The sequence below is a fragment of the Bipolaris oryzae genome (assembly GCF_000523455.1).
Source record: "Bipolaris oryzae ATCC 44560 unplaced genomic scaffold scaffold_179, whole genome shotgun sequence".
NCBI classification, from domain to species: domain Eukaryota; kingdom Fungi; phylum Ascomycota; class Dothideomycetes; order Pleosporales; family Pleosporaceae; genus Bipolaris; species Bipolaris oryzae.
In genome coordinates, this window is record NW_006911455.1 from 1 (window position 1) to 27,927 (window position 27,927).

General features: G+C 52.3%; 12 protein-coding genes across 12 annotated transcripts; 6 read left to right on the plus strand and 6 right to left on the minus strand.

The window, feature by feature from the left end:
* Nucleotides 1–317: 317 nt before the first annotated feature.
* Nucleotides 318–3,596, minus strand: COCMIDRAFT_40279 (uncharacterized protein; the record flags this gene model as incomplete). The annotated part of the gene is made up of 6 exons (XM_007693734.1): nucleotides 318–948; nucleotides 998–1,572; nucleotides 1,618–2,178; nucleotides 2,227–2,655; nucleotides 2,700–3,256; nucleotides 3,305–3,596. 6 exons carry the CDS (start codon nucleotides 3,594–3,596, stop codon nucleotides 318–320), a joined length of 3,045 nt encoding a protein of 1,014 aa, XP_007691924.1.
* Nucleotides 3,597–3,948: 352 nt separating this feature from the next.
* On the plus strand, nucleotides 3,949–4,209 carry COCMIDRAFT_40280 (uncharacterized protein; the record flags this gene model as incomplete). The annotated part of the gene is made up of 1 exon (XM_007693735.1): nucleotides 3,949–4,209. The coding sequence occupies one exon, from the start codon at nucleotides 3,949–3,951 to the stop codon at nucleotides 4,207–4,209; it is 261 nt and encodes an 86-aa protein (XP_007691925.1).
* A 390-nt stretch (nucleotides 4,210–4,599) lies between these two features.
* On the plus strand, nucleotides 4,600–8,210 carry COCMIDRAFT_40281 (uncharacterized protein; the record flags this gene model as incomplete). Its single annotated transcript, XM_007693736.1, has 3 exons — nucleotides 4,600–4,945; nucleotides 5,003–7,059; nucleotides 7,116–8,210. 3 exons carry the CDS (start codon nucleotides 4,600–4,602, stop codon nucleotides 8,208–8,210), a joined length of 3,498 nt encoding a protein of 1,165 aa, XP_007691926.1.
* A 532-nt stretch (nucleotides 8,211–8,742) lies between these two features.
* Nucleotides 8,743–11,795, minus strand: COCMIDRAFT_105858 (uncharacterized protein; the record flags this gene model as incomplete). The annotated part of the gene is made up of 3 exons (XM_007693738.1): nucleotides 8,743–8,815; nucleotides 8,896–11,515; nucleotides 11,579–11,795. The coding sequence occupies 3 exons, from the start codon at nucleotides 11,793–11,795 to the stop codon at nucleotides 8,743–8,745; spliced, it is 2,910 nt and encodes a 969-aa protein (XP_007691928.1).
* Nucleotides 11,796–12,187: 392 nt separating this feature from the next.
* Nucleotides 12,188–13,324, minus strand: COCMIDRAFT_8744 (uncharacterized protein; the record flags this gene model as incomplete). Its single annotated transcript, XM_007693728.1, has 2 exons — nucleotides 12,188–12,736; nucleotides 12,791–13,324. 2 exons carry the CDS (start codon nucleotides 13,322–13,324, stop codon nucleotides 12,188–12,190), a joined length of 1,083 nt encoding a protein of 360 aa, XP_007691918.1.
* A 385-nt stretch (nucleotides 13,325–13,709) lies between these two features.
* COCMIDRAFT_105843 (uncharacterized protein) lies at nucleotides 13,710–16,694 on the minus strand (the record flags this gene model as incomplete). Its single annotated transcript, XM_007693739.1, has 2 exons — nucleotides 13,710–15,206; nucleotides 15,258–16,694. 2 exons carry the CDS (start codon nucleotides 16,692–16,694, stop codon nucleotides 13,710–13,712), a joined length of 2,934 nt encoding a protein of 977 aa, XP_007691929.1.
* Nucleotides 16,695–16,977: 283 nt separating this feature from the next.
* COCMIDRAFT_105831 (uncharacterized protein) lies at nucleotides 16,978–17,769 on the plus strand (the record flags this gene model as incomplete). The annotated part of the gene is made up of 1 exon (XM_007693740.1): nucleotides 16,978–17,769. One exon carries the CDS (start codon nucleotides 16,978–16,980, stop codon nucleotides 17,767–17,769), a length of 792 nt encoding a protein of 263 aa, XP_007691930.1.
* A 677-nt stretch (nucleotides 17,770–18,446) lies between these two features.
* On the plus strand, nucleotides 18,447–19,807 carry COCMIDRAFT_8747 (uncharacterized protein; the record flags this gene model as incomplete). The annotated part of the gene is made up of 2 exons (XM_007693729.1): nucleotides 18,447–19,545; nucleotides 19,608–19,807. 2 exons carry the CDS (start codon nucleotides 18,447–18,449, stop codon nucleotides 19,805–19,807), a joined length of 1,299 nt encoding a protein of 432 aa, XP_007691919.1.
* Nucleotides 19,808–20,096: 289 nt separating this feature from the next.
* COCMIDRAFT_105887 (uncharacterized protein) lies at nucleotides 20,097–21,407 on the minus strand (the record flags this gene model as incomplete). Its single annotated transcript, XM_007693741.1, has 1 exon — nucleotides 20,097–21,407. One exon carries the CDS (start codon nucleotides 21,405–21,407, stop codon nucleotides 20,097–20,099), a length of 1,311 nt encoding a protein of 436 aa, XP_007691931.1.
* Nucleotides 21,408–21,594: 187 nt separating this feature from the next.
* Nucleotides 21,595–22,045, plus strand: COCMIDRAFT_8749 (uncharacterized protein; the record flags this gene model as incomplete). Its single annotated transcript, XM_007693730.1, has 3 exons — nucleotides 21,595–21,633; nucleotides 21,714–21,966; nucleotides 22,017–22,045. 3 exons carry the CDS (start codon nucleotides 21,595–21,597, stop codon nucleotides 22,043–22,045), a joined length of 321 nt encoding a protein of 106 aa, XP_007691920.1.
* A 91-nt stretch (nucleotides 22,046–22,136) lies between these two features.
* Nucleotides 22,137–22,823, minus strand: COCMIDRAFT_8750 (uncharacterized protein; the record flags this gene model as incomplete). Its single annotated transcript, XM_007693731.1, has 3 exons — nucleotides 22,137–22,513; nucleotides 22,564–22,669; nucleotides 22,722–22,823. The coding sequence occupies 3 exons, from the start codon at nucleotides 22,821–22,823 to the stop codon at nucleotides 22,137–22,139; spliced, it is 585 nt and encodes a 194-aa protein (XP_007691921.1).
* A 716-nt stretch (nucleotides 22,824–23,539) lies between these two features.
* Nucleotides 23,540–27,558, plus strand: COCMIDRAFT_105874 (uncharacterized protein; the record flags this gene model as incomplete). The annotated part of the gene is made up of 5 exons (XM_007693742.1): nucleotides 23,540–23,623; nucleotides 23,682–24,765; nucleotides 24,817–24,997; nucleotides 25,573–25,715; nucleotides 25,799–27,558. 5 exons carry the CDS (start codon nucleotides 23,540–23,542, stop codon nucleotides 27,556–27,558), a joined length of 3,252 nt encoding a protein of 1,083 aa, XP_007691932.1.
* Between the last annotated feature and the right edge of the window lie 369 nt (nucleotides 27,559–27,927).

Genomic DNA, 27,927 nt, shown 5'->3' on the forward strand with positions numbered 1-27,927 from the left:
CCCAGGGAGAGGATCCTTCCTGCTGTTACTTGTAACATGTAGAGAGACTGGCCATAACTCACGTACATGTAAGAAGGATACTTTAGATACTACTTAACTTCCTATATTAATATATATTAAGATAGTCACATAGTGGTGGAGCTACACGCTTATAGAGGTGCGCAAAGTTGGTGAGGTGACCGACTCGCTTGCCTGACCGACTCGCTTATCCGTCACGTTATACTATTTACAATTCATGCGATCCTACGCTACCACAATCTCTCACATTAACGTATCAAAAACCACAACAACCCTTTCTGACTAACTTTGCTCGCCGTTTAATACATGAATTCGCTGAGCTCCAGGAGCTGCGCATCCAGCGATCGTTTAGCTTGCACGCTAGCCTCTCTATTTTCGGCGTTGAGCCTCTCTTCATATGTCATTTGGAGCAGTTTCTTGACATCTTCCTCTCCAAACCTCTCGCCGGGGACACCGAAGCCTTTGCCGTATTGTCTTGCTCTTGCGACAATGGCCTCGGGGCCTGCGGTGAACAAGTCGAAGAAGAGTGCGGCGTAAGGAAGTGTCGCGCCATCCTCGATGTTCTTCAGGTTCTGCTGCAGAACAAGAATGTTGAGTTGCATGAGTGCGCAGCCGTTGGTGTTCATGCGCTCGATCTTGGAGGTGCAGAGAGTGAAGAGGTATCTATCCATCAACGATGCTAAACCGCGCGTGATGTGACTATACGAGGCTGCAGGAATATAGGTTGAGACTTCTGTATCGAAAGACACAAGAGTCGAATTGAGAGTGAGGATTGTTGGATCGGGGTCGTTGAGAAGAGTGTCGATGTAGATGTTTGGTTGTATGCTTGCGTCGAGTGAGTATAGAATTGTACTGCGGATCGCAAGATGCAATGTGCGCAAGGCACGAGTAGAAAGTGACCGATATGTCGCTACTACTGCATCGAAGATACTGGTCGGGGTAAGTTTATATCTTGTCAGTGAACATGTGTGATACTTACGCAGCAGTTTCTGTGCTCAACGGCAGATATACAGGAGCACCCTGGGGTCTTGGGTCAGAAGATGCAAGCTTGGTCCATCTTCTGTTGTGCTTCTGACCACTGGTCTCTATATTGACTGGAGCTGAGGCACGATCACTAATATGCCTTAGCTGTGCTGTCTTAGTAGCCAGCCACTTCATGCTGGTGTACAACAGGCACAAGTTGATGATGCTCTTCTTGTCCTGGATCATATCCGCCTGGTCCAAGGGTTCATCTGCTTCTACTGCTTCAATGAGAAGAGCGACCTCACTCTCGATAGCATCGTTGAGGTTAGCGTGGTCAGAAGGATCTATTCGCTCCAAACGGGCAATGAGTTCTTCCATGGCAGCCGACTCAGCCCATACAGCTGGTGCTTTCATAAGACGGCCACTGAGCGTGGGCTTTGAGCGGCCAACTAGGGCTTTGTACCAGCCTATGCACTTTTGGGCATATGTATCCATCTGATTGACAATGAGTTGGGAGAATGCTTGATCATGCGGAAGGTTGTCGAGCATTTTGCAGAATGCTGTAATCAGAGAGAAGAATTGCGCGGTGCCCTACAGAATTAGCTTTGGTGGAATAATCGTTGAACAGACGCATACCTTAAATATGGGCTTTTTGGAGTGTCTTGCCCATTGTGGATCTTCAGCAAAGGCGTCAAGCTCAACGAATGTTTGTGCGCAGAGCTCAATCAGAGTCTCGTCGAGTTGTGGGAGGAAAACATTGACCAGGAAGTCGTCCAAGAACGAGGTCAAGGTGCTTAGGCTAATTTCAGCATTGGATGGCACGACTTCCTTCAATCTGTTGAGGAAGTCGAGCGAAGGCGGGAGCAGGATGCCCATGTTAAAGACGCTTGGCTCCACGAGAAGCTTGTGTCCAGTGGCGCTACCGTCAAGATTTGTAGTATTGTTGGTATCGACGTCGTCAAGTCTCTTTGAATCAGACACAAGTCCGGGAACAGAAGTCTTTAGGATAAGCTCAAGGTCATTTTTCTCCTTGGCCAAGTCTGAGGCCTTTGTGTCAACATCGGTTAGCTTGAACATGCGCTTGTTCTTATCGCGAGGAGCACGAGAGAATGCGCTGGCAGCGGACGACTTGGCCTGTCCATCCCTATAGGAGGCCTCGCCGTCTGTGGCAAGGTAATCATGGAGAAGAGAGCGTATCTGAAGAGGGTTAGCAAAACACTATGAGCAGAAGTTGGCTGATATTACCTCGCTCTGGTAGAGCTTCCACAATTCCTTGAAGCCACGGGTTAGTGTTGCACTGAAAGACCGACCCTCGCGGCGAACGATGCCCGCCACCACATCATGCACGACCCGATGACTTTCAGCAATGGCTTCGAAACGTGCAAAGAGGGTCCACATCAAATCATTGAGTAGGGTTGTTCGGACGTCTTCACTTTCAATCTCGGTCTTGGATTTGGTATTCTTCTTGGCCGAGTAGGCGCGTAGTATGCTGGGATGTCGTTGGGCCACTTCGTTGTTGGACTTTTCAACGACCTTGAATAGCTCGACGGGTAACCTCTGCTCGATGGTGTCAATGGCGACCTCGAGGCGGCTCATCTTGTCAAGTGCTTCTATGACGAGCCTGATATACTGGAAGGTATCTGATTCTGGGTTGTGGGCAGAGTCGTCGGTCATCTAGAGTTGTTAGTAGGATGTATCAGACTATAGCGCGTACATACTGGCTCAGAAGTGTCGAGGCCATCGAGGAAGTAGTATAACAGCCGACCTCTTGCATCCGATTGCGCACGTTGAGACACATCACCCTTGACCTGGTTGTGGGCATACTCTTTCCACCTGTCTTCGCAATACGGTGATTTGAGGTAGAGGTGGCTGTGAAGTTCTTCAATGAGAATGTCAGTCAGAGAGACTTCCTGGTTACTAAGATATGTGCGCAAATCAGACAGGGCGCCAATCTTTTCCATTTCAGTTTTGCGGATCATGCGCAGGGCGTCTTGAAGGATGTCTACGGCAGTCAAAAACCGCTTCTCTGATATGCGTGCTTCTAGTCTTTCGGGGACTAGCTGCAGCTTTTCTATTGTATCGAGCATCTGCAACATGCCATCGTAGTTCTGGGAAGTAGTAGCAAACTCTCTGAGCTCCGGCTTTGCAGTAGAGAGCTGTGATTTGGCTGATATGAGGGAACTTTTGAGCGTCCTGACACGGTGCTGTGAGCTCTGGAGACTGGACTGGATCTGGTGAAAGGTACCAATGGAACTATTGAAGCCCTGGTGGTGCTCTGCAATAGGTTAGCCAAAAGCCTAGGTACTGGGACAACATAAGGTACCGTTGACGATGCCCTTGAGGGCATTTTGCAACTGCTGATGGGTCTGCTGGAACTGATCTGCTTGGTTTGCGAGGCCGAGGGAGCTCGAGTCCATAAGTTTTAGAGCGACTTCGATGGGTACGCACTGGTCCTTTGTCATAAAGTCCCAGTTCTGGCGGATGAACTGCAGCACCTCCTCAATAGCCTGACTGCCCGGCCCATAGTTTGCGTTCCTAGGTCTGGAACCATTCTGCCGGTCGCCAGGGCGGCCCTTTGCTGGGGAATGTTCGTTGCTGTTTGTGCGTGGAGCCATGCGTGGGCTGCCGTCGCGGGCAGAGAAGCCACTGCCGCCATAGCCCCCAGGCCTGCGATCGCGGTCGCTGCTTCGCCTTGGCTCCATGTCATCTTCCTGAGCGAGGCCTCCGTATCCACCGGGACGCCGTGGTCGTTCGCGCTCGCCGCTCGGTCGCGGCGCATAGCCGTCTGAAGGGGCATTCATCGCGCCATACCCACCAGGCCGCCGTGGACGTTCACCACTGGGCCTACTATTGTAGCTGGCATCGCTACCGGCATAGCCATTGTATCCCCCACCGTTGTTGTAGTTGGCAGCGCCGTTGGCATAGCCGCCATTGGCCCCCGCCTGCGAGTAGCCTGGGTTGCGCGACATGGCGCTTCTAGAGAAGTCGAGGGATACCGATTACTGTGGGCGTCGCGATTATAGTCATATCCTGCAGAGGAGAGCCTGGGGTATGGTTGGGGTGCATGTGTTGTGGTTGGTGTCTATGTATGTACGTATGTATGTATGGCTGTCGCTGCGTATGTTGCGGAGAGCTCGGGGGTGTCCATGTGCATGCCCGAGTCGAGCGGACAGGCCTACCCACGGCTACAACGCACAAGACAGTCTCTGGATGCGAATGAAGATGTGAATGTCGTGTGATATACAACTAGACAGTAAGAGGCAATGGAAATGCAGCAATTTGGCCACCGTGTCACGCACCCGACCGCGTCTTTGTTGTTCACTGGGCGGGCTGCGTGGTGGCAGACATGGAGGACGGCGACACGCGCCAAGACTCCCTACTAGTCGGAGCTTCTCTCTTTCTCTGTCTCTCCCCATTATCACCACCACGACATCGACGACGACGCGCAGGCTGGCTATTTGCCCTCGACCCGCCCCGGCCCTTCACTCGAGCCCCCCAATGCCGTGCTAGCATCGCCTCTGCAACACCACCAAATCACGCTCCCACCCGCGCATTCGTTCCCCCAGCATGGCCGCCGTCTATGCCAACGGCGCGAATGGCGTCAACGGGGCCGGCGCCATGTTTCCTCCACCACGTTACTCAGACGTGCCCAGCTCCATTACAATCTCGGTCGCCGATGACGAGGGAGGCCAGCTCGATGTTGAAATCCCCCTTGACGACCAGATCCAGGACGACCCGACGGAGCTGTGCGACATCCTCGAGGCCGAGAAGAGCGCCACGTCCACTTGGGTCCAGGTCGCCGTCGCCTACGCAAAGCATAAGCGCATAGAGACGGCCATCGATGTCCTCAAGCAGGCTACCCAGGTCTTCAACCGCGCCCGCCCAGACGACCGCCTCAGCATCCTCAATGGCCTCTGCTGGCTGTACCTGCTCAAGTGCCGCGAAGCTCCTCGCGTCCGCCCTCGTACGCTGCCTCAAGTGTCGCGTCTTATATAACATACCAGCTAACCTTTATTCCTAGAAAATGCCGACCCAGACACAAAACTGAAGGAGTTCTGGATCCAGTCCGCGACCGGAGTCCTCAACGATGCCTCGCGAATCAGCCCCTCGCATCCCCCGCTCTTCCTCGCGCGCGGTGTCTTGTACCTTCTCAAGGCCTCTCTTCAGGGCCCTGCCACAGCTGCCGGCTCTACCGTCAGCCCTGAGCGTATGGAGACGCTCAAACAGGCCGCCAAGTGTTTCGAGGACGCGCTGCGAGCGTCTGGTGGAAGGAACCTCATGGCCAAGATGGGAAAGGCGCGCGTCAACTACTCCATGGGCAAATGGGCAGACGCTCTTAAAGCGTACCAGAACATCCTCGAGAGCTCTCCAGACCTTATCGACCCAGACCCGCGCATCGGTATCGGCTGCTGCTTCTGGCAACTGGGCTACAAAGACGAAGCCGCCAACGCCTGGCACAGATCCCTCGAACTGAACCCCCGCTCAAAAGTTGCCCTGATCCTGCTCGGAATCTACAACTTTCAGCAGACCGCCAATCTCTCCACCTCCGACCCCAAGTTTGCTGAGTTGATCAAGAAGGCTACGGGCGAGTTCATCCAGCCCGCACTCAAACTAGACAACCAGTACCCTCTGAGTTGCGCAACCGTCGGTAGCTATCTCGTCCTCCGCAGGGACGTTAACAAGACCGAAGATGTCGCAAGGCGCGCCATTGAGCTCACAGACATCAATGCCATTGCCAGTGATGGCTGGTACCTGCGCGCCAAGGTCGCGCATCAGCAGGATAATATTGCATTGGCCGCCGAGTACTACTCCAAGTCTGATCAGGCTCGTGGAGGCGAGGAGCGCGGCTTCATACCCGCAAAATTCGGACTGGCTCAGATGAATGTCCTGATGAGCAACTACGATGGCGCAAAGTTCCGCCTCGAGAAGATCCTCCAGCAGTCGCCCAATGTCGAAGCACAAACCCTGCTCGGAACTCTTTATGCAGAGGACGTTTTCAATGCCCAAAACACCAAGTCCACTGAAGATAAGTCTGCCGAGCTGAAAAAAGCCCTCAAGTATCTCGAAAGCGTTCAAAGTGCATGGAAGGATCCCAAGAAGAAGGTGGTACCCGATCAGTCTGTGCTTCTTAACCTTGCTCGACTGTACGAGACCGAGCATCCTGAAAGGAGTCTGAAATGTCTTGAAGAGGTGGAGCAGATGGAGATCGAAGCCATTCCCCAGGAGGATTATCCAGAAGGCATTGAAGAAGGTCCCGAGCTCACAACCGCGCTCCGCGAAATGTTGCCCCCACAGTTGCTCAACAACATGGGCTGCTTCCACTTCCAGGCTGAGCGCTATGTACGTGCTCAGGAGCTTTTCCAGGTTGCTCTTACTGCATGTGTCAATGCTGAGAACCGTGACGACACAATCGACACAGATGCCCTTGTGACTTCTATCAGTTTCAACCTTGCCCGGACTTACGAAGCCGAGGGCCAAACCGATGAGGCCAAGAAGGTATATAATAGTTTACTTCAAAGGCATCCCGACTACGTTGACGCCCGCATTCGCCTTACATATATGGCTCTCAAGGAGAACCCTCAGGATGAGGGCCCAAGAGCTGTCAAGGATCTTTTCAAGCAGAATGAAGACAACGTCGAGGTTCGCGCCTTGTATGGATGGTACGTCAACAAGTCCAAGAAGAGGACCCAGAACTTTGCCGCAGACGACGAACAGCGGCTCTACAAGCACACTCTACAAAAGTCCGACAAGCACGACCGCTACTCACTCATGGGTATGGGTAACATCCACTTGGCCATTGCTCGTGAGATGCCAAGGACTTCTGAACAGGATAAGGAGAAGCGCCGGAAAGGTTACGAACGAGCCGTCGAGTTCTTCGACAAAGTTTTGCAACTTGACCCAAAGAATGCATATGCAGCACAGGGTATCGCGATCGCATTGGTTGAGGACAAGAAGGATTACTCAACTGCCCTACAAATCTTCACAAAAGTCAAGGAAACACTCAAAGACCATAGTGTCTTCGTCAACTTGGGCCACACATATTGCGAAATCAGACAGTATGCCCGCGCAATTGAAAACGTAAGTTCTATAGTTCTTCTCAGTACACAACAATAGCATCTGCTAACACATTGAAGTATGAGGCCGCCCTGTCGAAGAATCGTCACAATGACCCCAAGATTCTGGCCTGCCTTGGACGAGCATGGTACCTCCGAGCCAAGCACGAGCGTAGCATAGCTGGTTTCCGTACCGCGCTCGATTATTCAAAGCAAGCTCTCAAGGCAGCTCCCGCCGATCTTAACTCGCAATTCAACGTTGCCTTTGTCCAGTTCCAAATCGCTACCATGATATACTCGCTTCAAGAGCACCAACGTACTCTTGAAGAAGTCGACGATGCTGCAACAGGCCTTACAGAAGCCATTGAGGCGCTTGAGAAACTCGCAAAGGAGGAAACACCGCCGTTCCCCCGTGCCGATATCACTTCCCGTGCCAACATGGGTCGCAACACCATGATCAAGCAACTCGAGCGTGCGCGCGAAAAGCAAGCAGCATATGAAGGCGAGAACGCTACCAAACTCGACCAGGCTCGCCGTCTCCGCGAAGCAGAGAAACTCCGTCGTGAAGAGGAGAAGAAGCGACTAGAAGAAGAGGCTCTCGAGAAGAAGCGCAAGTACGCAGAAGAACAAGAGCGCCTTATTCAGCGTGATCGCGAGCTCATGGAGAAGCGCAACGAAGAAGAGCGCAGGCGAATGGAAGACGACGAGGACAAGGAGATTCGCAAAGCTGAACGTAAAGCACGCGGACCAAAGGGACCCAAGCGCAAGAAGAAGGACGCCGACTCTGACACAGACGGCCTTCCTTCTGATGACGATGAGCCACGCTCAAGACGCCGGAGGACTACAGTCAGCGGTACCGAGGAACTATCCGATGGAGAGCGACCACGTGAGAAGAAAAAGAGGAAGCTCGCTCGCAAGAGTGAGCCCTCGGGCAAATACAAGTCTGCAGAGTTCATTGACGACGAGAGCGACGACGATGACGGTGCGGCAGCCCCTGCAGATGACGCCGACAAGGACGGTGCAGCTCTCGCTGGAAGCGACGACGAAGGCGCTGCTGCTGCCCCTCGACCACGCAAAGCCCGTGTCGTCGACGATGAAGACGAGGATGACGATGACGGTGCAACAGCTGCCCCCAAGTCCAACGACGTTGCCATGGACGATGACGAAGACGAGTAGAAAAGTCGCTTCAAACACTTAGTTTACACACGGGCACGACATGTCATGATGATCTGAAAGGGAAGTGGGCTCAGGTCTTTTATAATCATTAGTTTATATCCGGTGGCGTTCTTGTTCAAAGACTCCCATCATCTTCCCATCTTGCATCGCTTTTTTCTCAGACTATTTCAAGGCATTTTCCCCCTCATCTGCTCTTGTTTCTCTTTTTTTCCCAGATCCTTTTGCATCAGCGTTGCGGCGTCTAGGGGAAAGCGGGGGCAGTAGGTATCTTATTCTTCCTTAATCCCATCCATTGTTTGATCTGGCTTTTTTTTCTTGGCGGTGCAAATGGTTGGGAGGTTACCAGGAAGAGAGAGAGAGAGAGAGAGATAAGAAAATTTGTATATACCATTCACTTGGTGGAAGGGTCAACTAAAAAAGTTTCTTTGGTACAATGTACAATATAAAACTTTCGAGTCTACTAATTAAATTGGCTTGTGAGGAACGACTTCTAGCACATGTTTGAAGAACCAACTGACAACTATTTGCCAACTCAAAGCGCCCATTCGTCCTTGTCGTCATTCGCGCTGATAAACGGTTCGTTAACCAGTTTAACAGCCAACTCACTGCATAACACACTATCACACCCAACGCGTTAGCATCTGCATCCTGACAAAAAAAGGGAAGGCAATCTCAACAAACTTACCAGCTACTCCCTACCAGCGCATCTAGCTCGCGAATCGCCTTCTCCCTACTCGCCCCCGTCTTAATCCCCTTCTGCACCTCAACCTGCAACTCCGCAATGCGCTTCCCACGCGCAATCCCCGCGAGCTCCACCACGCGCTTAGCCAAACAATCGCTATGGAACGCGTGTTGGCATGGGAAAACAAAAAACTGGCGTGCTAACAGTGGTAAACCGCAGACGTAGCAGCGTTCACCCGGTTCAACGATTGCGTATCGCTGCTCAAGAGCCTTGATATCGGACTTGATATGCGTAGCAGTTGCCTCGCTATCATCCATTTCCTGCTTGAGGTTATCAATCTTGCGACTGTAATCTTCGAGGGCTGCGCAGATCTCTTCTTTAAAATCGTCGATGACGACGAAGTCGGGGAAGAAAGGAATCAAGTCTTCTATGCGAAGTAGGTCCACACGGCGTAGAAACTCAATCGCCGTCTTGATGCCTCTGGACTGGGAAATGACTTTTTTGGCAATAGCGAGCCAGAGCTTCTTGCGGAGAGCGGGCTCAGTGTTTGAGCGGTCGGCGACGGAAGATGCGAGGTCTATTTCGTCGTATTTCAAGGCCAGGTCGACGGCTTGCACGTATTGCTGCATTGAGCTGTAGATGTGCACGCAAGACTGGACACGACTGTGTTGGATACATAGGCGAAGGGCAAAGTCGGCGTCGTAGTTTTGCTCGTGAGCAAGTGATTGGCCTTCCAGGTAGGCGAGCAGCGCTGACTCATCCTTCGTGGAATGTGATGCGTAGATTGAAATGAGTGTGTTGTGAATAGCAGCGTCTGTTGAGTTGCGTTGGTTGATCTCAAAGAGGAGGTAACGAACTGCCTGGTTCTGGCTCAACGGGACCTTGGTCTTGGTCTTAGTTTGGCTGTTGTAGTTGAGGAAAGCCGGGATGAGCTTCTGTGCGTCAAAATTGGAGTGCCGCATCATAACGTCAACAAGCTCGACTGGCACATGTGCCATGAGAACAGAGCTGTACTTGTAGAATATCTCTGGGTCTGTCTGTTTCTTAAGAACACTCAACGACTCTTGCCAGCGCTCGCGCTGGACCCAGTATGAGAGCACGTAATTATAGTCGTTCACAACTGTCGCAAAAAACAACAATTCTTCTTCCCGGCCATGGCTGCTGATGATGTCGTATACCGTCTTTCGATCCAGGTCTCCTTTGTACTTTGATACAAAATCCTGATACTCTTTCCGGATCACAGAGAGCTGGTCATGAGTCTCAGCAGTGTTCATGCTCTCAGAGAGTTCTGCTTTTGTCGTAATAGTATCGTCTAGCGTGTTGAGTTTCGCCATGTAGAGCTCAATCAGCCATACAGCCACCATGGTCCGTTGCATGATGGCACCTTTTTTGAGCGTTGACAGTTTGGTCACTAGGTACTTCCGCAGGGCATCTTGTTCACCATTGTCGATAAACGTCAGCGCAACCTGTTCAAAAGGTTTTGTACTTCGCCCATAGACAGTCGCTGCTTCCATATATTGGTTCTTGCCGACAAGGTAATCACCAGATGCTGTGGCTACCGCATCCTTTTGCGCTGGCGTTTTGGCGTACTGTGATGCCGCCTCGAACTGTTGCGACTTGAGCAGAATCTTCCAGACGTCTCTACTCTCCTCCGTTACGACGACTTCGAATATCTCCTGGGTCGTAAAGAGCCAGTATGTGTTTTTCTTCAGGTCTGCCACCAACCCCAATGCACTTTGTCCCTGGTCAAGCACCACCTGATCGAGAACAACGGTATCATCGAGGCGATTGATGGCTACGATCCTACCTTCAACGAGCTGGAGTATGTGCCATTGACTTAATACCATAGAAGTGACGGCCTCTTGAGTTCTGCGAGCGCGTCCGCTAGCAGTTTGTGAGGGTGGGATTTGGGATCTGGGCAGCATCTTTGCGTCACCAAGAACTTTGCCACCAAGCTCAGAAGTATCTTGCGACAAGTACAGTTTCCCATGCAGTACTCCTTGTGATGTCAGCCAACCGAATACTCTTTCCGTCTGCAGGTCCTCTCTGTTGGGGTTCTCTTGGTTTTCCGGAGAGACAGCCAGCAAGGAGGTCGCTGTAGGAGCCACATTGGATACCTCATGTACAGTTGCAGACTCGCTTTCGAAGAGCTTCGAAAAGATGGATCCGCTTCCCTCGTTTCCCTGGCGTCCGACTTTACCAGAGAAATGCAGAAACGTGGATGGTGTAGCGACAATGATGCGGCGCAGATCCGATCGCCCAGGTACCATGTCTGTCCATAGACCTGTCACAGGGCCATCGTTTGTTCGGTATACGCTCTTTAAGTACCGCTCTTCTCTCCTGTAGAACTCGGACGAGGGTTCTATGTAAACTTCATACACATTGCCGTCTGAGGATCCAACCAGAATCTCCCTTGTGGAAGCGGTTGGTTGTGAGGGGTTCCATGATATGCTCTCGATGACGGTTCCTTTTAGTCTCGACAATGCTTTCGGTGTCCGCGACTGTGTGTGGAGATAGTAGTTCTCGGCGAGGGTTGTGGTTACGATGAGGTGGGACGCAGAGGGGTCTAGGAAAAGGCGCTTGATAACGCCAATCTCCGAGGGCTTCTTGGGCAGATCAATATCTAACATGCGAGTAAGCGCTTGTTCTGTTGGAATGCTCTAGCACTCGAGTGTGCAGGACGAACCATCTATGTCTGCAGGACTATCCAGATCTATACGCAGAATACGACCGGTAGAGAGGGCCAGGATCAGAACATTATTTTCTACTGCAGCGGCGACAAAGTCAGAAGATATGTTGAACTGCAGGGACACGCGCTCGATGTTGAACATGGGGAGCGAGGCATCCTCTTGCATGTTGCTTGTGCTCGGCGGCGCATACCCGCTCGACATGTCGTACGCCATTCTGGGACGTGGAATCGGCTCGCTGCTATTATACGCTTGTGGTCATATTTTGCGCGGCCCTCTGCTACTCTTCCTGGTCTCTGAAATCTCCGAGGCTTCGGTGCGCAGACTTGTCTGTTGTAGTGGAGGCATCTTGACGGCCTTGGTGACGCCCAAGCTCGCGGAGCTTGGACGTCGGCGATGGAGCGGAGATATGCCGGCATTAGACTTGCGTCACGTGGACTCGCGTTTCATTCGTGCAATTGACCTCCATCTCAAAGTAGACGAGATGACTAAGAGATAGAGACGACATAACAACACCAGAAGTCCCAGAAAGCACCCTTATAGGTCATAGGAATGTTATGAATTCTATTATTTTCAATATGCTGCCTGAGCTGATTGTCCACATCAAACTATTTCCTCGACATATCCTGTGCTACCATGCCCCTTACATATCCAGCCACCTTCTCAGCCACCGGTACCCCATGTCTAATACAGAATCCATGTGGCCACCCCTCTGTATGGTCAATTTCCATGATTGGCTTCCAGTTCTCTCCCATACCATCCACCTCCTCTACATCCCCTCTACCATATCTGCCGCGGTTGTTAATCAACGCATCTCGTGTGGCATCCGCAACCCAATGATCAGTGCGCGCAAACAAGAAACGCAAAATAGGTCGTGGGTGCGGGTGCTTTGTTGCCGGCTCGGAGGCGGAGGCTCCCCAGATTTCTTCATCCCAGATGTCGGTGTCGATTTGGAACATTTCATCGCGCGCCATGTGCAGTGCTTGTTGGACGCCGTGTGGGGACTTGATGAATGCTGCAGTTGTTTGAGCAGCATCTGGAGGAAAGTCCATGACCTTTGCTACGAGTGTAGCTATGAGAGATACTGGCAGTATGAATGTCAAAAAGTACACAAAGAGTGCAGCGAATACAGAAAAATTGGAGTTTTTGAGAAACGGCTGCATCATACGATTAGTAGCGTCCCGTCAGAAAAAGCAGTAACATGGACATACAGCAGCCTTCATCCCACTCTCGCTCCGAGCAATATCCACGACTGTAGGGAAAAGTCCCACAGCACCAACGACTCTTGTCTCGAAATCGTCACCTGCCAGGCCATGTGCCCTCAGCCTGCGAATGATTTCTAGTGAGATGTATGCGCCGACCGAGTGCCCCACCAGGATTACTCTAACGTCCTTTGCACCCTGGTCTTTGATTTCTTCCACCAGGTCCGTCAACTCGTCCTCGGCGTGTCGGATTTGGTCTTGGAGCCCATATGGCGGCTGCTTACGCCATTTCATCGTCTTGATCTCCTTGGTGTTCATTTCAAAGCCTGACAGACTCCTTCCGTACACCTGAAACTCAACATCGCGGTCAGATGCTGTGTTATGGCTCAAGACTCCATAAAGATGTGTCAAGAAAGTACGGTAATACTCGACAAGTCCTGGGTTACCGGTAACAAAGTAGATGATGTAGGTCCGCGAAGCGGATTTCTTGCCAGGTTCTGGTGGGGTGCGGAGATGTATCAAGGAGGCTGGTGGAGAGGTCATTGTGATATCTCAATCTATGTTAAAATATGGGACTAATAGAGGATGCGGGAAGAAAGCCTCTGAGAGCGATTTTATGGGCGTCTTTTGATATCTTGGCTGCGCTAGGTTCAACCCTAGTTGATGCATGTGGGCTATGCCTTTTCTGGCATGGCGCAAGTTGAATACAGCCAGACCAGACCCTGAAAAAGGGTCCAGGTGAGATTGCCTGCATGTTTCCTTCACACAGACGTGCCACAAGATAACAGTTTTTAGAATCTCATCACCGCATTATGGAAGCTGTCATATGCAATTGTCCAACAAGAGCTAACTGGGTATCACTATTGGGTCTCATACTTCCAATCGACCTTCCCTTTGCAGCCACCAGTGGCATCAACTGAGGCAAGGTTCACTCTATCCTGAGGAACAACTCCATGACACCCACCATCCTCTCCTTTTGTGCAGCTTTTTCCTTCTCTCTGCTGCCATCTTTCCACCTCACCAAGCAGTCTGAAAATACGACTGCGTAGTTTCTCACAATGAGCTGCCGAATCGCCACCTCAGGCACTTTGCTCAGAGTCTTTCTCCTGACATGCGCTTGCGGGCTAGAAGGAAGGCTCATGTCTGTACTTGCTCTCTTGTCGTTGGAGCCCTCCGAACGTGGCTTCGATGCTTCTGTAATCTGATTTGCGATGTTGTGAAGAAAAGAGAGAATGAGGAGAAATGTGGCGTTGTGGTTGGGCGCTGAAGCAAGGATCTCCAGGATGGTCATCTTATCATCGACTGGGGAAGCCGGAGCATTGGACTTTTCGCGGCGGACGAGCGCTTCTTCCAGTCTTTCCCATAGACTCTTCGTGATAACGCCATCGGTGAGGCTAGAAAGGAAGGTGATGAGGACTTCGGCTAGCACCTCGGTTCGTTCTCTACTACGAGTCTCTGGAGAAAAGGCATCTGCGAAAGGTGTATCGCAGTCTAATGCATCATAGGCTTCTGCGAGCTCATCTTCCCTCTCCTGTCCCACACTAGTTCGTCCTTTGACAAAAGGCCATCCTGCGTTATCTTGCCATGGTGCCCTCTCTCCTTCAGTCTTTGTCATCTCCCATTCGGCGAGCGTACGTTCCGTCAAATCTTCTATCGCCTCGGTCAGCCGGAAGATTTCTCTAGGCACGCTCCATTTTACCTCGCCACGGGCAGGTATCTGGTGCTGCAACTTCCGAATACCGCCTTCCGGGAGTTTGATCAATTTGTCAATGGACCTGGTAAGCACAGAAGGCAGCCAATGAGCGCGGATAGGCAGAAAATGGTCTCTTCCGTTTTCAATGCGAAGGACGAGGATTTCGTCTAGAACCGAGTCGCCTTCATTGAGATCACGCACAGAGCCTGGATTTTCGATCTTTAGTTTCAACTCGACGTTTAGAACATCGGCAGGTTCGAGGGTGAAACGCTGCTGAACATCATTTAGCGTTGGTCTGTCGAGCTTATCTTGGTCCTTGTCGCATGCCACACTGAGCCAAGGAGGAAAGGGTCCAACAGGCTGCCCTTTCTCTACTGGACGATTTGCAAATCCAAAGGTAGCTGGGACACGTCCCGTGTTGGCTATGGTGATGTTGCGTCGGTAAGACTTTGCGAATTTGACCTCGCCGAAGTCGACTCCCTCAAATGCGCTATCTGTTTTCTTTTCCTCGCCGGGTGAAGAGGAGCCAGTAGTACGTTCGACTGCTACAGCAATGGAAGGTCGGCCCTCGTTCTCTTGACGGTCAATTTCACGAGCCACCTCAGCGTGGACAGCTGTTTTGAGGTCAGGGACAACAGAATCATACTGGAGCCGGAAGACGGCATCTAGTGGCTTGTGATCAGAACTGAGAATGTGCATGTGAGTGGTGTAATACTCGAGCAATAGCTCAGCCTAGCAGGATTCAGTAATGTACTAAGATTTGTGATACCGTGATTGACGTACAGACAAGTCATCTTTTGTCTTTATTGGTTCCGGCTCGGGCGTCTCGTTCTCTTCATAATCGTCATAGGTCGCACCGTCTGTGTCTGGGTCGTACTCGTACATGACATCGTAATTCCCTGGAACGTCCAAGCCCTTTGATGAGACTTCTTCGGATATTCGGCGTGCAGCTTCCTGTTCCTTGACCTTGGCCTCGTACTTCTGCTTGGATGCTCGGGTTCGATATATGATGCGGTCGCACCAGCTGGGACAGCGACGCTTCTCACTCGAGTCAAAGACGCCAACCTTGCCTATATCGTACTTGTACGATGGTAGGAACTGGATGGGCCCCTCTTCCCAACCATCATGGAAAACTTTTCCTTGCTTCATGGCTTGGTGCAGTTCATCGTGTGGTAGCAGAGACGAGAGGGTTGTCTGTAGCGACGCAGGATCCAGTTCATCAGGCACAGGAGCCGTGTCGCGTGTTTGTTCAGACGATTGTCTCGAATCATACCCCGAGTCGGCGGCGGACGTAGATGGTCTACTTTGGCTCTCTTGAGAGTCCAGGTCTTGAGTATGAATTGTCAGTAAGCGGCGCACGTCGTCTCCTGGCATGCCTTCGAGACGATAGTTCAAGTCGCCGAACCAAAAGGCAAAATCCTCATCACCAATACCTTCGCCACTGGATTGTGAAGGGCCCAAGCCACCAACAATAGGATCGAAACGAGTGCGAGTGGCGATTTGGGCAGCATCCCAGTTCCTGCGGTCTAACGATGCTTTGTCGGCACCAGCTGCAAGGTGGGAGTTAATAAAGACAAGGCGTGTTGTTTCACCCAAGACGATGCGCGTCGTCACAGCACCCTTGTTACCCATGTAACCCATGAGGCCTGTACCAACACTTGTGGTGCTGACGTTCTTGATCTGAGGGAAGATTTGTGGCGAGGCGTAGATGGCCAACCACAGCCCGATAAGCTGCTGATCTGCCACCAACTTGTAGCCCTTGGGCAAGGCATCTTCGAGCTGCGCCTTCCATCTATTTACAGTCGAAGGATCGGTAAAGGGCCTCAGAGCCTCGGCGGCCGAGGTGATGTCGACAACTTCCTGCAGGCCTAACACATATATGTCGATATCATCTCCGCCGGGCACAGCTACTGGATCATGGGAGCCAGTGTCCGACACGCCCAAACCGCCAAGGGCTCCGTCTACACCGCTGCCCTTGATGAACCATTTGCCAATGTCTTGCTCTGTGCCTTTTTGGGCGGCCGTGTTCCAGGAGCCAACCTTGATGCGCACAGTCTGCGGGCGCGTGTACTCGGCACGACGGTCATATAGGGCCTGGGAAAGGGACGTCTGTTGTGTGGCGACGGATGCGATGCTCGGGGAGCGCGGGTCAGGAAATGCGCCGGGAATGGTGGCATCCAATCGCTCTGTCGACTGCACAGAGGCGGCTTCAGATGGCATGGCGGGGCGGAGGTGAAGGGAGTGAGGAGGGTGAAGGCGGTTGCTGGTGCAGGTGCAGTGACGCCATGGTAGGAGTGGAGATTTGTAGCACGGGGAGGGTAAGCGGGCGCCTGGCAATGACGACGCTGAGGCTGTTGTGCTGTGGCTGTGGTGGTATTGGGTGGGGCCCAAGCTTGTCGTGGGATTATTGTTCAGCACTAATGCCCGCTGTCTGTATACTTACTTACATACTAATATACTGTATACTACATACATGTGCATACACATATAACACTACAACACCATGGCGCCGTACCGCAAAGCCCGCGCCAGCCAGCCTCAGCAGCCACCGCCCTCGGACTACGAGACTGATGCCATACCTTCGGTCGACGTGCCCCTCCCCCCGCCGCGTTCCAACGAGGAGCTCAACCTGTCGGTCCTCCGCCGCCAGTATCCCTCCCTTGCCTCCATTGAGCACGTCACCCCTTATGCCGCCCTGTACACTTTCAACCTCGAGACACAGCAGTGGGAGAAGATGGGCGTTGAGGGCACTCTCTTTATCTGCCAACTGACACCCTCGCCCATGGGCGCCGAGCGCTACTGTGCCATCATCCTCAACCGCAGAGGACTCGACAACTTCTACGAGGAGCTCACCAGCAGCGACGAAATGGAGATCTCGGATCCCTATGTCATCATTCAGGGCGAGCAAGTTTACGGCATCTGGATCTTTGCCGATCCGCCGCCCTCGTCGACGGCAAACTGCCGCCAGGAAACGGCCGCGAAGATGATGGCCGTCGCCGACAGGGCCAAAGCAAGCCGTGCCGCTCTCCACGGTTCACCAGACGCTGTCTCTTCCACCCCCATGGGCCGCCAACTATCGTTGCGGGAGCTCTTTGGCCAGCATCGTGAGCAGGATGCCGACTTTAGCCTGCACCACCACGACAGTCACCCGATGCCGAGCATGCCCCATCCACCACAGCAGCATCAGCACCAGCATCAGCACCAGCCATACATGACCCATGGAGGCCCTGCACAAACAGACGTACTAGGACAGCTGTTCATGCGCGCAAAGCAGAACCACAATGGCTTAGGATGATGTCTTTCCGCTCAATGGCTATGCCACGCACTCCCGCTCAAACACACAAGTGTCTATAACATCCGGAGCGCGCCCATCGATACATGCCCGCAACCAGGCTCTGGCGTCGCACCGCGCTTGTTCAGTGACATGCAGGTCCTGCTGAGACGCGTTTCCATGCCTTCCACATGCTTCCTTGGCTGACCTCACAAATGGAGAGCAAACATCAACAACTTACTCAGGCCTCCTGTTCATCCACACTCGGTGACTCGGTACTTTCCTCAAGGACACATAGTATATGTTGCCAGAGAAGCGTAGTAGATACAGAATGCTAGTCATTGTCTACACAACGTCATCAACGCAAGTCTGTTCGGGTATGTCCACTGGACCATGATATCTTTCCGTGCGGTCTTTTCAAGTTGGTAATTGATAGTCAAAAAGATACCCGTTTCCAAGATGAATCTTATCATTCAGAATCGCAAACTTTTAGTGCCACGCAAATAGTCAGTTTTTCCCACTCTGATACTACTCATCGATGGTCTGGTAGGGCTGGCTGGTAATGACCTCACCCCTCCCGCGCCCGCACACCCCTGTCATTTACCCCACGGCGGGGCATCCACCATTCCAAAAATTTCCCGTCGCAACAGTCCAACATCACAAACGCACAACACTGCACCACTCAGATCCAATCGCATACCATGACAGAAAGTGTCAGAGTTCTCCTTGTCGGCAATGGCGGCCGTGAGCACGCTTTGGCTTGGAAATTACTGCAATCGCCTTCGACTGAGCACATTTACGTTTGCCCCGGTAACGGAGGGACCGCAACTCTTTCGTCAAAAGTCACCAATATCGCACACATCAAGGACACCGATTTCGCCGGCCTCGTCGAATTCGCCAAGGAGAAGCAAGTCAATTTGTTAATACCAGGACCTGAGGCACCGCTAGTTGCAGGCATTGTAGATTACTTCAAGGAGAATGGACTCGAGAGCATCAAGGCGTTTGGCCCTTCAAAAAAGGCCGCAACCATGGAAGGCAGCAAGACGTTTAGCAAAGACTTTATGAAGCGACACAACATTCCCACTGCAGCGTACGAAAATTTTAGCAAATACGAGAATGCTAAAGCCTACCTGGACACCATTTCGCACTCGGTAGTGATCAAGGCCTCGGGCCTGGCAGCAGGAAAGGGCGTCATCATCCCCCAGACCAAGGAGGAAGCCCACGCTGCGCTCAAAGATATCATGCTGGATCGCGAGTTTGGCGCAGCGGGCGACGAGGTGGTTATTGAGGAGTTCCTCGAGGGCGATGAATTATCGATTCTTACCTTCAGCGACGGACGCACCATCAAGTCTCTCCCACCAGCACAAGACCACAAGCGCATTTTCGACAACGACCAGGGCCCCAACACGGGAGGCATGGGCACATATGCTCCCACGCGCATTGCGCCACGCGAGGTCCTCGATCGCGTTGACAAGGAAATTCTACAGCCCACCATTGATGGCATGCGAAGCGAGGGCTTCGAGTTCAAGGGCGTGCTGTTCACCGGCCTGATGATGACCAAGGATGGGCCAAAGGTACTCGAGTACAACGTCCGCTTTGGCGACCCAGAAACGCAGAGTCTGTTGGCGCTTATGGAGGGCGACCTTGCCCAGGTCATGGTCGCATGCGCAGACGGACGGTTAGCAGATGTCGATGTCAAGGTATCCAACCGCTCCGCCGCTACCGTGGTAGTTGCCGCCGGCGGATACCCAGGCAGCTACGCAAAGGGCACAGTCATGAAGCTAGATGCTACACCAGAAGGTGAGCTGCAATCCCCATTATCTTTAAACTAAACTGTACGGGCTGTGCTAACTATCAAGCAGATGTGGTACTCTTCCACGCCGGAACTTCCTTCTCCGACAACACACTCAAGACATCTGGCGGCCGCGTTATCGCATCCACGGCAACTGCGCCTACGCTCGAGGAAGCCGTAGCGAAAGCCTACAAGGGTGTCGAGTGCATACACTTTGAGGGCATGCAGTACCGCAAGGACATTGCGGGGCGGGCGCTCAAGAAGCAGTAGAAAAAAGTGACGATTTGGAAAATCATTGGGCCGTTGGCGTTTCTTGTTTTTTTGGACGAAGGGGAGGAGAATACCACGATACACAGACCGGGGTCAGTAGCAAAAAAAAAGTTCTAGGCATCTTACAATGGAGTCTCCTACCTTGCTATTTGTCTACATTGTGTTGAATACTAGTTAGCTCCTGGGAGGCGCTCCTGTCAGCAAAAAAAAGCTGTCATGATGCTGTGGTATGAGGAAATTGGCCTCCGGTTCTACCCTCTCAATCGCTATCGTCGCTCGAGCATGTGGGCTAAGTCTCCTTTTTCTTCTTCTTTTCCTTCTTGTGCTTCTTCTGCTCGGGTGAAGTGGACTCGTCTTCCTTTTTCCGCTTCTTACTTGGGGCGTCGTTATCATCGTTAATCTTCTTAGCACCAGACTCGGCGCCGCCACCATTTAGAGCTGGAGTACTATCTGCGTCTTGATTGGCCTTGGCCTTTTCTTCTTGTTCTTTGAGCCGCGCAGCTCTCAGCTCATTCTTCTGGCGTATCGCATCCTTTAGCACTGGGCTGTCTCGCTTGAGGGCGTCAGCTGCAGCTGCAACGCCGGCTTGGACTTTGTTTTGACCTTCGCCGCTACCGAGCCACTCATCCGTGTAACCCCACCCTGTGAGATAGATGCCCATATGATAGCACTGGACGCTGTTGGAGTCGTACGTCATGGGTTTCTCCTCCTTTGTGGTGAGCTTGACGCCCTTCCCGAGGACTAGTTTGTTAAGTTGGTCGCGCGCTTGAGGATTCTCGATAATCTTCTCCCTAAAGTTGAGCAGCTGTGGCGCCCAAAGCTCCGTGAGCCATGCCTCGGCAGCCTCGAAACCGTGCTCTGGGTCAGAAAGAACGACTGCTGCAACGTAGGCCTCGACCATGTCAGCGACGACTTTGTGGTATTGCTTCGAGTTCTTGTCCCATTGGGCCCGGTGTTTCAGTCGATCCGGGAAACCGTACGCCTCGGAGAATTTGCCCAGTGTTGAGTTCTCGACCAGACGTTCGCGCCACATGCACAGCTCCGGAACGTCGACGTGTGGGAATCGGTTGTAGAGCGCACGCGAGGCAATGAGTTCGATGTAGGCGTCGCCGAGTAGCTCAAGACGTTCGTAGTCTAGGCTGAGGTCTCCGCCCAGCGAAGAGCCAGGGATACTCGAGTCGTAAATGGCGGATCGATGGGTAAAGACGGCTTCGTGGAGATGAGGTTCTGTGATGGGGGGCAGAGGAGGCAGGCCTTTAGATTCTTGGACTTTGCGATGTATGTAATCGGGAACAGCAACCTGGACGGCCTTGTCAGGTCGCTTTTCGTCGAGTTCGCGTTTCGCTTGCGATGAAGTGCCGTGGTCGCGAGCGCAAAGCCGGCGTCGCAACTCATTCGCGTGGTAGAGAATTTCCTTGTCTGCTCCTGGAGTCGTCTCTTCGGCGACGAACCTGTCCAATAAAGCTACCAATCCCGTTTGCATATCCGCCGAGGAGAGTTCTGGTTGCGGTGCATTGCGCTGTAGAGGTGGATGGTGTTTCTTGCTGTGATGATCGCGGCCGTAGTGATTGAAGCCTCCTCCACGTTTATGCGATGCCATAGTGGTGCAACAGTGGCCGGCCCAGCTCCGAATTCTTTTTTTTTGTTATGGAAGCGGGAAAGAGCATTGACGACCAAAAAGTTGAATGACGGGGCGGCGGGCGCTAGTTGCGGGCGCCAAGGGCACCTCCGCTGGCCATTTCACGTCGACGGCGCACCCAGCAAGAAGACTAAGCATTGCAAGAACAATGGCAGTCCCACGGCAGCGGGTGCTGGACCTGATGAGGGTACGTTAGTTTCTTTTTCACATTCTTCATCTTCCAGTGTCCAGATCGTGTGTTGGCTCTGTACTCTGACATGCGCGCAGGTCCAGTGCAAGGTCTTCAACACCACATATAATCCCGAATGCCTGCGCCTAGGATCGCGTATTCTTCACCAGCGCCTCAAGGGCCCTTCAGTCGCCTCATACTATCCGCCGCGGATAGGAACAATTCCCCAACTGCGAAGCCTGTACCCGGAACACCAGATCATAGATGAAGCAGAGGAAGACTGGTTAGAGCATTTGAATGTTGCAAAGTCAAGAGGCAAGGGTGCGCCCAAGAAGAAGAGGACTGCTGCTGGTAGGTGCCCACGGATAAGGCTCGCTAACATTGTTGCTGACTGTTTGCAGAATCCAAGAAATTCAACAAGAGGAAGTAGGCAGATTAGCAGTCTACCCCTACGGTCTAGATGTACATTACAGAGGCGTATGCAATCCTACACTTTGCGACTTCGTATAGCCCCAACCACACTATAACTTACCTTTGGCTGCTTTTTTCTCATGTACCGCCCATTCCCTATCAAACTCATCGTCCCACGCCGTTCGGACAAGACGGTGCTCGGGCTGTACTGGCACATTCACCTTGTGGTGCTCGACTGTGCAGTACGTCGTCTTCCCATCCAGACTGGTCATGTCGCCTCTGATCATTGCCATTTGCTTGCCTATACTCACCACTTTGCTGCTGAGCCTGACCTTTACTCCAATAGGCACGGCTTTGAGGTAAGAAATATTGAGCGAGCGTGTGACGCCGCCCATGAATTCCCAGAAGCCCGGCCGCGCCAGAGGGCACAATGCCGTCGTGGTGGACATGTCGAATATGACGCCTGCAGCTCCGCCGTGCATGACATCTAATTCACCACTCAGTTTGGGCCTTTGGCTACTATGACAAAAGACGTACTGTTCAGGTTGGAGAAGTTGGGCGCCATGAACATCTCATATGTCACTGTTCCGTCAGGCGTAGCATCCACAAGCTCCAAGCTGTTCATGACTTGGTTGTCAAAGTCCTCGAGATGGTTAGTTCAAGAAGCCATGTGTACGACGCCTCGCGCATCTCACAATATGATCTTTTGGCCGCTTTGCGGCAAGCAGTTTGTACTTGTCGAACATGGCGCGTACAGCCGCCATTGCTTTTTGCCGATCAGCCCCTGGATCACTCATGATGGGTTTAGAAAAAGGTAAAGTGCTATGGTAGATACGCGAGATGTGCATGTATCAGTATGTATGTTATCTGGGATCTCGAAAAGACGCCCGTTCCCGACGACGCCATCGGCTCGGTCGCGTGGTAGTCACGGTGGGCAATGGGCAGGGCGGCGCGCTTCGAAGCCTCGGCTTATTCGCTCGAGCATTGCATGATGATCATCATCCAAGGGGGGCCCGCCTTGCTCAAGTCCCTCCATCCATGTCTCCACCGAAAGGGCTGCCAACCTGTCCTTTTTTTTCTATCGCGTCGGTGTCTGTGCGAGTCTGTGTCTGTGTGCAATGACTCTCGAGCATCGAGTATCCAGGTACAGGTAGTAAGCTCGATTTAGCGGCGTCTTGGACTTTCCAGGTTGTTTCATCCTCATGGCTCGCCCTCCTCTAGCGTACGGCGATACTTTGTAATGACAAGACTGACAAACACGACGCGTTCCCGCCACCAATAAGCCGACAACCACAGCCGATCCTATTCTTGGTTCAGTACAGTAATACACAATTGCCCAGATGCTGGCTTAATAGTCCGAGCTGTTCTTAATTGCTTCCCCCCTTCGTCCAGTATTCGCTACGTTGTCTTTAATTAGACGGGCCGCCGCCCAGTAGTACCTGTGTCCACATCACCATTACCCTTTGCTCACACGGTGTCTTGTACACCCAGACTTCACAAGCAAGACTTCACCATGGGCTCAGAGCCAGCGCCTGTGCCCGCGACACTGCGGAAGAGGGTGTTGAAAGTATTATTCATTTCCCTGCTGCTTGACTTGGTATGTCATCTCTAGTCGCAACTAACTGAGCGCATGCACTGACAGCCATGGGCTTTAGATATCATTTACATTCATCCTCCCACTGTTTCCCAAACTAATCGAATTCTACCGTAACCACGAAACCGGCGACCCAAACACGATCCTCTCCAAAATCCTCGCCGGTCTCAACGCATACAAGAACTCGTTCGCGAAGCCCATCAACTCCTGCTACGACATTGTCCTCCTCGGCGGCGCACTCGGCTCGCTCTTTTCCCTCTGCCAGGCAATCGCATCGCCCTTTATCGGCACACTTTCGGACAAATATGGAAGGCGTACTGCACTGCTATGGTCCATGGTCGGAAACATCTTCAGCGTGGCACTATGGGTGGCAGCCACAGACTTCCGGACTTTCCTTGCGAGCAGGGTCGTGGGTGGGCTGAGTGAGGGCAACGTGCAGCTTGCCATGGCGATTGCTACAGATATCAGTGATGATAGCCAGAGAGGATCGACAATGGCGCTCGTGGGCGTCTGCTTCAGCATCGCTTTCACGTTTGGTCCTGCTCTGGGTGCATATCTCTCAACGCTGCAGATCATGGAAAAGAATCCCTTTGCCATGGCGGCGGGCTTCTCCCTGTTTCTCATCGTCTCGGAGACAATCTATCTATACGTCAGCCTTCCAGAGACACTTCCTTCGGCAAGCAAGAGCGAGAACGGCACGGCAAATGGAAAATCCAAGGACGTTGACGCGCCGAAGCCCCGTATCCGGACAAACTCACACTTTCTTCTCAACGCCACCCATTTTACCTTTATCCTGTTCTTTAGCGGTATGGAGTTTTCGCTGCCATTTATGACGTATGATCTGTTTGCCTATCAAGCAAAGGATTCGGGACGACTACTCGGGTTCATTGGATTGGTTGCCTCGCTGCTCCAGGGCTCAGTGGTGCGTCGCATGCACCCACTCAAGGTGGTTCAGATGGGAGTCGTCAGCTGCACCATAGCCTTTGTTATGCTGGGTAGGGTGCAGACGCAGGGCGCGCTCTATGGAGCAGCCGCCCTATTGGCCGTGACGAGCGCGACGGTTGTGACTGGCTTGAATAGTTTGTCGTCTTTCGAAGCTGGTGCGGGTGAACGCGGAAATAAACTTGGAAATCATCGAAGTTTCGGTAAGTTCAGAAGACGCTGCTGTGAAATTGCAATCGCTAACTCCCTCTCAGGCCAGATTGGACGTTCTCTGGGACCCTTGGTCTTCTGCACGCTATACTGGTGGGCAGGCCGAGAAACAGCGTACGCGACGGGAGCTGCGGGTATGGTGGCTGTGTGCGGATTGGTATTTGGAGGGCTCAAGGTACCACCTGGCACAGAAAACATTGGCAAGAAGAAGCAGAAGACGGTCGAGTAGACGTGATGATTGGCTGCGGGTGTTGATTCATGTACAAATACAATAGCATTATTATTATTGTTATTTTTCTGTTCAAAGCCAAGTGTTGTCTCAGATCGAGGCCAGGTCCGGTACGGCGGTAGTTCACAGATTTATAACCCATAGAGTAGACACAAGGTACATTGATCTAGTATGCTTATGCTTACATACTTACTCAATGGTAAACAAATAAGATAGTATGCACGTCTCGACGCCGTAGTTAGTCCTTAGTAGTCTGACGCTCGGCACGCCTGCCGCCGACCCGTTACCCGCACCAATACCGCTCGTTGGCTTGCACTTGGGAGCAGATCTACACGCAACGGCGCCAGCTCCCCCGCACATACGCAGCCTAGCACTCAAGTGGACCTCGGCTTCTGCCTCTGTTTTGTCCATGTCGCCAGGGATGGAGGCCAGGAGCTCGGTTCGGCGTGTTGGCTCCATGGAAGGCCGCTATCGCTATCGCCTTTATTTTCGGACAATGCTTCGGTCTGCATCTGTCCGCCTACTTATTAAACAACAAGCACGCCCCATCGTGCCATAAAGCGGCGGTCAGGAACATGGACCCTACAACCACCGCTGCAGCCCTGGCTGCAGCTTCAGCCCTTGCAGCATATGTCAACGCAAAGTACCATGTTGCGCAGGACATCGAGACGCTGAAGTTCAAGAGAAACTCGACAAAGTATTATGAACAGCTTGGTATGCATCTCCCCCATATCCCCTTCCTCGACTCGCACCGACATGCTGTACAATCACCCTCTACCCATGCTGATCCTCCACAGTGAAAACAAACCGACAATCCCCATGGTACACATTTCCCTTGCAAGTAGAGAGGTACGGCGACAACCTGTGCATCTGGTCCCGCACCAAAACCTACACATGGCGACAAGCCCACGACCGCGCCGTGCAATGGGCCAACTTCTTCCTTGCCCAGGGCGTGAAGCCTGGCGACATGGTTGCCACCTACCTTATGAATAGTGCGGATTTCATGATCCTCTGGCTCGGTCTCTTCTGTATCGGCGCCGCCCCAGCCCATTTGAACTACAACCTGAAAGACGAGGGACTAGTGCACTGCTTGAAAATCGCCGGAGTAAAGCTTGTGCTTGTTGATGAAGACGAAGGTTGCCAGGAGAGATTCGAAAACGTCAGAGCCACAGTGGAAGACCTAGGCATCCGTGCGTTCAAGGTGGATGAGAACATGTTGGCAGAAGTTTATCAAGGAAGCACTACGGTACCAGGCGATGAATATAGGGAAAATGTGCGCGGGAGAGATCCCACATGTTTGCTCTACACGTCCGGAACAACCGGGCTACCAAAAGCAGGCAAGTACATGGTCAGCCGGTTTCACGAGAGGGGAGATCCAGACAATCTCAACTTCGGCCTGAAGGCTGGACCAGACGGCGACCGGTGGTACTGCTGCATGCCTCTGTTTCACGGAACAGGAGGCATGCTGACTCTGAGTGCCATGACGAGTGGCTTGAGTGTGGCGATAGGGCGCAAGTTCTCCATCCGCACATTTTGGGACGATATCCACGACTCGCAATCTACAATGTTTGTCTACGTTGGTGAAACAGCGCGTTATCTACTCATGGCGCCACCACACCCAAAAGAGAGGGATCACCGACTACGCGGCATGTACGGTAACGGCATGCGCCCAGATGTCTGGCGTCGATTCAAAGAGCGCTTCAACGTTCCAGAGGTCATGGAATTCTTCAACTCGACCGAAGGCGTGCTGGGCCTGGTCGTCCACAACAAGGGCCCTTTTACGGACAACGTTCTTGCTCAGCACGGTGCCCTTGTCAGAGCAGCACTGCACAGCATTTACATACCTGTAGCTGTGGACCCAGAAACTGGCGAACTGCTACGCGACCCCAAGACTGGCTTTGCCAAGCGTAATTCGTATAATGAAGGTGGCGAGATTCTAGTTGCCGTACCCAGTGAGGACGCATTTGCTGGATATCATAACAACCCGAAAGCTACAGCGAAAAAGTTTGAAAGAGACGTGTTCAAGAAAGGCGACCTATACTATCGATCCGGCGATGCGCTAAGAAGAGATGACGATGGCAGATGGTTCTTCATGGACAGGCTGGGCGACACGTTCCGCTGGAAGAGCGAAAACGTATCGACGGCCGAAGTTGCCGAAGTGCTAGGAAAGTTCCCTGGCGTCGACGAAGCCATCGTATACGGTACACTGGTTCCCAGGCATGACGGCCGTGCAGGCTGTGTTGCTCTCAGACTATCCCCAGGCATTAGCCCCGAGGCATTCGACTGGAAGGCACTGTTGGAATATGCGCGAGGCAAGTTGCCAAGATATGCAATACCCGTGTTCCTACGCTTGGTCAAAGAAGCAAGTAATACGGATAATCAGAAGCAGAACAAGACGCCGTTGAGGAATGAGGGCATTGAAATCGATAAGTACGGAAGTAAGGTTGTTGGGGGTGCCGATGATGTTGTCATGTGGATGAAGCCTGGTGAGGATAGATATGTGAAATTTACCCTGGAAGATTTGGAGACGCTGAGAAGTGGGAAGATTACATTGTAGGTGGTTGAAGGTCAATATATATTATAATTGCCGAATATCCATATAGAGTATTACCCACCTGGTCCACGTGCATGATCAACTTAATGATTCTGTTCATGAATCTTCTTGGACCGAATGATCGCCACCTCTGTAACTTTTTTTTCCGGGGTTTTCCAAAAGGAAAGTAGTTACCAATGCCCATACTGTAAAATAATGACCTATTGTTCAATCAGCTGATATGGGCGATCTAAACTAGCTAGATACAATACTTTTGTCTCTAAAATGGCGCAGTGGTCAATTAAGCAGAGAAATCATGAAAACCTTCTTCGGTGCTAAAGCTTAGAAAACTCCTTTCTTCTTACGAGTCCCAAAGTCGAAAGAAAAACTAGC